The sequence below is a fragment of the Contarinia nasturtii genome, unplaced genomic scaffold (genome assembly GCF_009176525.2).
Source record: "Contarinia nasturtii isolate CC-2019 unplaced genomic scaffold, AAFC_CNas_1.1 Cnas_scaffold_695, whole genome shotgun sequence".
Classification (NCBI taxonomy): Eukaryota; Metazoa; Arthropoda; class Insecta; order Diptera; family Cecidomyiidae; genus Contarinia; species Contarinia nasturtii.
In genome coordinates this window covers 6,674,113-6,682,528 of record NW_022198046.1, presented here as the reverse complement: position 1 = coordinate 6,682,528, position 8,416 = coordinate 6,674,113, and the positions used below count along the sequence as shown (strand labels likewise).

The 8,416-nt window shown below is 32.4% G+C and overlaps 2 protein-coding genes and 1 long non-coding RNA gene across 3 annotated transcripts; 1 reads left to right on the top strand and 2 right to left on the bottom strand.

The window, feature by feature from the left end:
* Positions 1-1,465: 1,465 nt before the first annotated feature.
* On the top strand, positions 1,466-2,927 carry LOC116341112. Its single transcript, XM_031767984.1, has 2 exons — positions 1,466-1,579; positions 1,640-2,927. Exon 2 carries the CDS (start codon positions 1,683-1,685, stop codon positions 2,697-2,699), a length of 1,017 nt encoding a protein of 338 aa, XP_031623844.1. The 5' UTR covers positions 1,466-1,579; positions 1,640-1,682; the 3' UTR covers positions 2,700-2,927.
* An 80-nt stretch (positions 2,928-3,007) lies between these two features.
* LOC116341095 lies at positions 3,008-4,728 on the bottom strand. Its single transcript, XR_004201130.1, has 2 exons — positions 4,509-4,728; positions 3,008-4,354 (listed from the first exon to the last, which is right to left on the bottom strand). It is a non-coding gene; the product is annotated as an uncharacterized LOC116341095 (long non-coding RNA).
* Positions 4,729-4,915: 187 nt separating this feature from the next.
* Positions 4,916-7,509, bottom strand: LOC116340593 (guanine nucleotide-binding protein-like 1; the record flags this gene model as incomplete). The annotated part of the gene is made up of 6 exons (XM_031767172.1): positions 4,916-5,508; positions 5,576-6,004; positions 6,067-6,168; positions 6,260-6,821; positions 6,894-7,040; positions 7,162-7,509. Coding segments are annotated over 6 exons (1,701 nt in total), but the record flags the coding sequence as incomplete, so codon positions are not given.
* Between the last annotated feature and the right edge of the window lie 907 nt (positions 7,510-8,416).

Sequence of the window (8,416 nt, the reverse complement as noted above, 5' to 3'; positions counted from 1 at the left end):
GAATCAGATTAAATTCCCAGTTAAATGAAAGTGAAAACCCATCTTTTTTCAACGGAAATACGTATTGAATCATCTAAAACAGTATCTTAAGCATTCATTAGACAAAATAACACCATTGTCTATAGATGTCTTTTTTTCACAAGAATGTTTATTTAAAAAAAAAACTTAGTCATTTTCAAATCGGAATTGTGAATCACTTTGTATATCTTTCAATCCCATTAATTGGCACGACAAAGGTTGAAATGGAATCAATGTATTCTTCGGTGTTAAAATAAGATCCCACACTGTAAACAATCTAATTAGAAAGTGAAATATTTGAAAATTCATCAGTCGTTTGTGATATAATTTGAATATTTCAAGTAATTTTGAAAATTGTTTATTTTGTTAAGTTTTTGTAAAATTGAAGACGGCAAAGGACATCAAGGAAAACGCGAATTTCTCAAATATTACATTGAAAATCTCACTAAGGGTTTAAATGGCACAAAGGAGAATTAGTAAACAAAATTCAGAATTAACAGACATTATATTGAGATATTTTCAGCCAGATGAATCAGCTCAGCCAGATATCGTCAGGCTGAAAATATCTCAATATAATGTCTGATATTTAATTGTATCAAACGGAAGTATTGTGTCGAAACATTAAAATCGTCGAATGAATGATAAAAAACGATTCTCTCCATTTAGTAAAAGATACAATTACTAAAAATCTGGTTTCTTTTCTTACATTAATACCATAATATCATTCTACCAAAATCTAGACCAAAATACAATCTTGAAAGCACTGTAAAGCCTGGAGGCCCTGAACCTGTTAATTGTATTTTCGCCCATTTTAAATAAGATCATAAAAAAATAGAACATTCTGTCGGGATGTTTTCAATCTTTAATACATCGCACCCACAATTTTTAAATTAAATTTTCTATTTGTAAATCCAATTTTAATGCAAATGTTGATGAAGTGTTTAATTGCATAAAATATGACATATTCATCAAATAAAAGTCACATTAATGAAAAAAATCATTTGTTACGACCTACGATAATCGTAATACGAAATATATCGAATGATTTAAAACGAATAAAATTGATTATTTTATTTGGATTCCACAAGGTATTAAAGATAATTCCAAAAAACATTTGAATATTGATTGTCAATTAGAAAAAATTTAAAATAAAAATTGATAAATACAAGCAATCATCATGTTAATTTTAACATTATGCATGTCGATTTCTATTTGCAGTCATTAAATTTCTCGTTTTGATTATAAATTGATCAAATTTTACGACATTTTTATGGGTTTACTATTTTAAATTTGATATTAAAGATAAAAACTCGAATCTAGTTCAGTGAAATTAAAACATTTTGAAATGCCTCATAACAACAAAGTTGATTTGGCGCGGTGTGGAATGAGACGTTCTTCGTTCGATGTTGATGTGTAGCCAACTTCACTTTGATTGAACTGTCAACATAAAAACAATTTCAAAACAACCGACCAAAACTCCATACACCAACTAGATTTTAACGATAAAATCCGTCATTTATAAGTTGCAAAAATGTTTGCATCTTGAACAACAACGAAATTTGTAAGAATTTTTATCAATTTTTTTCTTATACCTTGACTAATTTGAACAAATCTTTTGTAGAAATGTGATGAGGTAGAACATAATTAAGCAACATAAGTTCAGAATGTTAGCAACATTGTGTGGATGGATAGAGGCTGTGGTCGCGTTGTTTGTAAACATCTTTGCGACTTTTTATATTGTTGGGCGAATCATAACACATACTTTGTCAGTAACTGGTGATGCATTGATCGAGCTAGCCAAAGTAATTGCTGCGTTTGCTGTGAGTTTTTATGAGGATACGACAATGTTTATGCAGGACATTGACTATCACTATGGTGCTATCATCAAAATGCTAAATGCTGGCATTGGCAATTCAATCAGCGATATCTCTCAAATGGGATTGGCTATATCGTCATCGATCACATGGTTCGGTGAAAAAACGAAATCGGAAACAAATAAAATGTTCATGGGAATACTTGATTTGATCACCTCTAGCGCAATCAACATCCGCAATTGTTTCGTATTGATTGGAAACAGTGCTTGGATGTTGCTGATGTGCGTTCCCAATTTCACCATCTTGATTGGGCGAATTGTATTTACATGTGCATTTTTCATATGGAAGAGTATTGTGGATACAATCAAATTATCGGCTTCAGTTGCTTCGGATTCGTTCAGTGTAACTGTGACATTTTTTACATCGGTTCCTTTGCAATCGATTTGCGGTCTTCTGTCAATGTATTTCATAATTAAATATCGGCAATATGTATTTCGAATGCTGAAATTTGTATATCGATGCATGGCACGTGTAATCAAGTACTTGGCACGTAAAATAACCGCAGTGATTATGACTGTATTCGATTTTGTGGCAATTTTATTTAGTCCCTTGCGAAATTGTTTGCCCAATCTATGGGAATTGAGCTCAGTTCAGGGGGATGAAGGCGATTCATCAACAACAAACTCGATCAAAATCGATGCTTATAATTTTTGTGTGATTTGTCAAGATAAAATGAAGTCAATCGTTTTGCTGCCTTGTCGTCACTTGTGTTTGTGTTCAGATTGCTTCAAACAATTAAGACGCTATCGAAAAGAATGTCCAATGTGCAGAAAAACATACGACCATTCAATTCAAGTTTATGCTTAGTTTCGTTTAGATTTTAAGGAAACACAAAGAGACATTTATTTTATTTTCCACTATTTCTTTAATACTGAATTTGTCTATGATAAACAAAAAATATCGGATCTGAAATCATCCAAAAGCACCAAAATAAAGAGACTGCAGATCACTATCAATTTATTAATTTTATGACTGAAAATAAATATTAAAGTAGATTTGAACCAAATATTTTTTGAAATAAATATTCCCAATTTCCTAAAAAAAAAATTTTTGTATTCAAATTGTATCAAATTAAAAACGCAAATTTTTCATTTAAAAAAAATGCATTTTTCATATTAATTGTCATATTCGAGAGTAATTTTATTTCGATGAAAAAATACAAAACGGTGTCGAATTGACATGTTTCCACGAACTTGGAATCAAAATAATCATGATCATTGGAATCAAAATAAATAAAATTAATTGAATTATATGAAGTCAAAAACCAAACAAATTCTAGTATAAAAAGCGTAATTTTAAGTAAATGTCATATAAAGCCATGGCGAAATTTTGAAACCCTTCGTTTTTCCTTTTTTGGAAATTTTTCGTCTTCGAATTGTTTCGATTTTTAACTATTATTTTTTGTTAATTCATTGATGATAGAAAAATATATTGCCCTTATGTTCTATTGTTCATGTCTGTATTTCAAATATTTACATTTTTTTCCTACCTTAAAAAATGAACATTGAACACAAAACCAAAAACTTCGATCGCAATATAAATTGATCGTTAAAACCAAAACAAAACTTTTTTTTAAATAAATGACTAAATTAAGCGTATAAACGCGTCGTACGCATAACGAATGCTTAGTAAACATTACACCGTAGATATGTGCAACACAAAAATTAATTATTTAAAAAAATAATAATAAGCGAACTCTAGATCCTAATCACAGCAGCATTTCGTTGATTCAATTCAAATTGTCTCGAATATTTGGCGCAATTATTTCCCACTATTTACAGTTAATTAAATAAATTAAATAAATGACCCATTAGATGATCCGTTAACTCCATTGCTTTGGATTGTGTGATGTTTTTTCTCTTTTTTAATGGCTGATTTGTGATCCTGTGTTTGTTCGCAAAGTAGCACAGCAGATGCTTTTCTATAGATGAAATTCGCACAAAAAAGCAACATTTTCAGAATATTTAGTATAAATCGAAGATACAACGATGTCATTTGGTATGATTCGTGGAAAAATTGGAATATTTTTTGTGTTATACGAAAGTAGACAATTGCTATAATTACACTGCCCATTATAATTGCATAAAAGTACTCAAAATGCACATTTGAATTGATGATTGTCAATGATGTAACGCTGATTCCGTTTAAAAAATTTGTGAATACGAATGTGGTGCCATGCAATACTTGAACAACACATGGCGAAATATACGTAAAAAATATACGCAATACCAATGAAAATAGTTGTGATAGATATTTGATTAGCACTGGCAAAACGTATCCGATGACGGGGATTATGTAATCGATTACAAATTGGTAAAGCGATTTAAGACCCCAGCAAATGATGTAGATTACATGTAATAAAAAATCGATGAAATGCATGGTTTCGGATTTTCTGTTGAACTTCTTCCTGATTTGATGTCTCGCTATTTAATCCGATCAATTTAAACATCACCTCACGATTTCTGTTGCATATTTAAAATTAAAAACGGAAGATAAACAAAATTTTATTTTCAAAAAAAAAAAAAACGTATTTCTGAATAAGAAACATTTTGTTATGCGTTGAACATTCTTATTGAATCAATTCCTTTATAACCAATCAGAATTTCAATTACTGACCTTTCTTCCTATGATGATGTCATCTCGATCGTTTTCGTCATATTTCTCAGTTTATATTTCGTGCTTTCGTCTAGATTTGATTTTTCGTCGAAAGTCGTCAATAATTGATAGCGTTTTCAATGAAAATGTGATCTCTGAATCGTTTGCAGTTCAATTTCATTTTTACTTTCGAATTAAATTGACATTGTGGTTTTGACGTTTCACGTTTGCACAGATGAAAAAAAAGACGTTGTAAATTGTAAACAAACACAGTAGAATGGCTGTCACTGTATGCGTTGCGCGCCTTTCTTAGGCGATATTGCGTGCAGATTGCAGGGTTGTCCAATTTCAATTGGAGTCCAGCACCACATTTAAAAAATAAATTAAAATTCCTTTAGATAAAATGAAATGATTGAAAAACGTCAAAGTGTGGTTGTTTTCAATTTATTTGGGTCTGTTTTTTACAGTTGTGGTTCATTCGTATATGACCATGGCCAATGTATCTTATTGAATAGATTGTTCCTATATGACTATGAGTCGATTGGCGCTGATCACTGTTTATTTTCTCTAACATTGAATTAAAAATATGTTTCATTTTGTTGTTGTTTTCTACTATAATATAGGTGATTGATTGGTTATGTGCCGGTGCCTCGTTAAAGTGTTGTTTAATTCAAAATAACAAATTGGTTTGTTTTTAAAATATATAATTGCTTTCCATTTTAAAATGAATTCGTTAAAAAAGAAGGTCAAATGATATTTATTTCTATAAGTATCAGTGTGAATATTTGTATTTGTATTTGTATTTTCGTATTCGACTAACGAGTTTTACATTTGCCTAAAAAAATCACTAGCTTTGATAAAATTGTTTATTATGTATTAAATATGACTGAGCGTTTTATAGTTGCAATTTAATCCTCATCATCATCGTCAAGTAGCTCGAATGCATTGCGCTTTGGTTTGATAATCGTGTCATCATCGTCCTGCGAATTATCTTCATTATCAGACTCTTCATCTTTGGTATCTAAATAAAAAGAAAATTTCTTTAAAATATTGTTTTTTGGAGTTTTTTCTTTTGTATTAATACAAACCATCATCATTTTCTGAGTCTGACTCAAAGTTCTCATCCACTTCGACCAAGTCTTCAGAGATTCCAAGTGCTTTGATCGCTTCAACGTCACTGATACCTTCATGTGTTTGCCATGTATCTTCTTTAGCTACAAAATCTGGTGGAAGTAGGCTTAACACTATTTGACCGTTTAATGTCATCCGGAGAATATGATTGGCGGCACGATTTGTATCGGGGCGAGCTGCTTTTGCCGTAATAAATCCACGTGCCAATGCCCATGCATCACAAATTTCCATTGCTGACCATAATCCATCCACTTTGACATTCAACGTTTTCACCAAATCAATGCGTTCGGCCAGATATTGTACCGATGCATATGGTTCACGCAGTTGTGCTATTGGATAACTACCAATAAGAACTTGTAATTTACGTGGAACAGACGACGGGAATACTAATAAAAAAATCAAGGAAATTAAATGAAATTGTATGCTGGGTCACAGATAAAGCACTCACCTAATCCAGGACAATCGCAAAGTCGTACGTTATTTGTTAGAAAAATTGTTTGGAAATGCTTAGTATGCCCTGGTGTCTTGGAAACGCTCACAACCTTCTTACCTGAGGGGATAAACAATAGAAATAATCAACAAATAATCAAAAAAGAATCAACAAGAATTATTAAATGATAGAAAAGCCACTAGTTTTATACCCATTAGAGCATTCATAAGAGATGATTTTCCAACATTTGGAAATCCCACACAGCCAACGGTTAAGATATCATTTTGGAAACGTACACGCTCTTTCATATCAAAGTCGGTATCATCGGCATGAATTGTTTGCTGCTGTTGTTCTTGTTGTGGATGTTGCTGTTCAAAGCTTGTCGATGGCAATGTATCGTCCACTTGCATACCTTTGATCTCATCGATAATCTTATTCTCCCAACTCGAAATGTCCAGTTCAGCTTTAACAATTGCTTTGCAAGCTTGTTGAATTTGGTATGCACCTTCTTTGGCCATACGCATTTTTCCGCGTCGACGTAAGATCTTTAAGCCGCCAGCAGCTCCATCGCGCTCCGGTACCGAACGTAAATTATACGATGGATACGATGTAAATAAAATCACACGAATATCTTTGTATGTTTCTTCAAAATAATGCTTCCATGCAAGTACAATATGCGATGGCACCAAATCGATTTTATTTAATACCAAAATCATATGTTTCTTCAATGTTTGCGTGACGTATTCAAACAATGAAGGCGGAAATTGTAGACTCTAAAGTAAAACAAACAAAAAATAATGTTTTTAAAAATAGTTTAATGGTATGCGATTTATATTTAGTCTTACCGGATATCGTGCATCAACAATCACCAAAATTATGTCGGATATTTCCAGTACACGCCACAATTGTCGCCACGTTTCCAAATTGAGTTCGCAATAGCTGAGCGTTTTTCCCTTTTCAGCATGACTTTTTTCTAGTTTCATAACATATTCCTATACGATTGCCAAGAAAAAAAAAGATCAGAAAAAACACAAGCAATGAATTTAAAATTGGGCCCACGCACGATGCGTTAAAGGTAACAATATATCTACGTTTAAAAAAAAGAAACTTAACTGTAAAATATCGATTTTCGTTTCTATCTACCGCCTCTTTTGACATATCGTAAGACCATTTGGGCCGTATGGGAAAATCATATCCTTGAAAATATTCGTCGCCGGTTTCGAGATCGCTGCGCAATATGAATTGAATGGGCTTTCTGGCGGCATCCTTTTGTGCTTTCATCTCTTTGACGGTTTCTCGATGAAACGATAACGCATATCGATTCGCATTGCGACGACTAACCGATGGTTGAAAATTGATTTTCTGAATACCAGATGATTCACCGGCTTGAGCATCTGATTCGTCTGTTGTGCTGTCGTTCGCTTCGGTTGACAAAAGGCTATCTATTGTAACAGGCAAAAGGAACAGTAGAGAGAGAGAGAGAGAGATCAAAGACTTTATATATTGCGTCCCATTGACATTTTTTCGTAATAAAATTTTATTTTGAGTTTAATGCTATGTACTATATAGATTTTGTTTTGTGGTTTTTTGAGTAACCGCTATTATATTGTTACCGCACGCAAAAGTAGCGAATACTGCACAAAGAAGCGATAATAATAAAAAAATGAGAAGGACATACACTCGAAACGGTTGTATGTCAACGACACATTGAAAAGTAATAGAGTAACGGTAATGGATGTGCATCTTATCTCGTTCAAAAGGGCAATTGTTTTGTCACTACTAATTGAATTGATAGACTATTATCGATTTATCCTTGTAAACAAATAAACAGCACATGACTGCTTCGACGAAAAAAAACTGACTTTCGAAATCACATGCATGAAAATTCGCCAATATTCTATTTTTGGCAATGAATATTTTTTTCCTGGTTACCGAATGAATAATCATCCTGATGATGCCTTGCCCTATGAATTATTTCAGGTAACACACGATAGAAGGGAAAGTGGGGAGAAAGGAAGAAAAAAGTGTGATTTATGAACGATGAAACCACATCGTAAGCCAAAATTTTCTAATTAACGAATGGCGAAGGAAATCACGTTAAAATGGAATATTCCCATTTTTTCCATTCGAATAATAAAAGAAAATTGGAAAATGATGGCAATTTGCTGTGATTAAATCGTGGAGTGCTGATGAATAGATTATATCCACACACCACGATTCAGGCCATGTAAATCGATGCATGTCGTTATTCGTTTTTTTATTTTTCATTTCTAATCAAAACATGTTCAACATTGAATTTTCCATGAACGAAAATAGGTGTGCCCATATCAACCCCCGTATGTGTACTGATGGAACGTGTATATACCAA

What these genes read in the sequence shown, in the direction of transcription:
- LOC116341112 (XM_031767984.1), top strand. Translation starts at nt 1,683, where the DNA reads ATGTTAGCAACATTGTGTGGATGGATAGAGGCTGTGGTCGCGTTGTTT.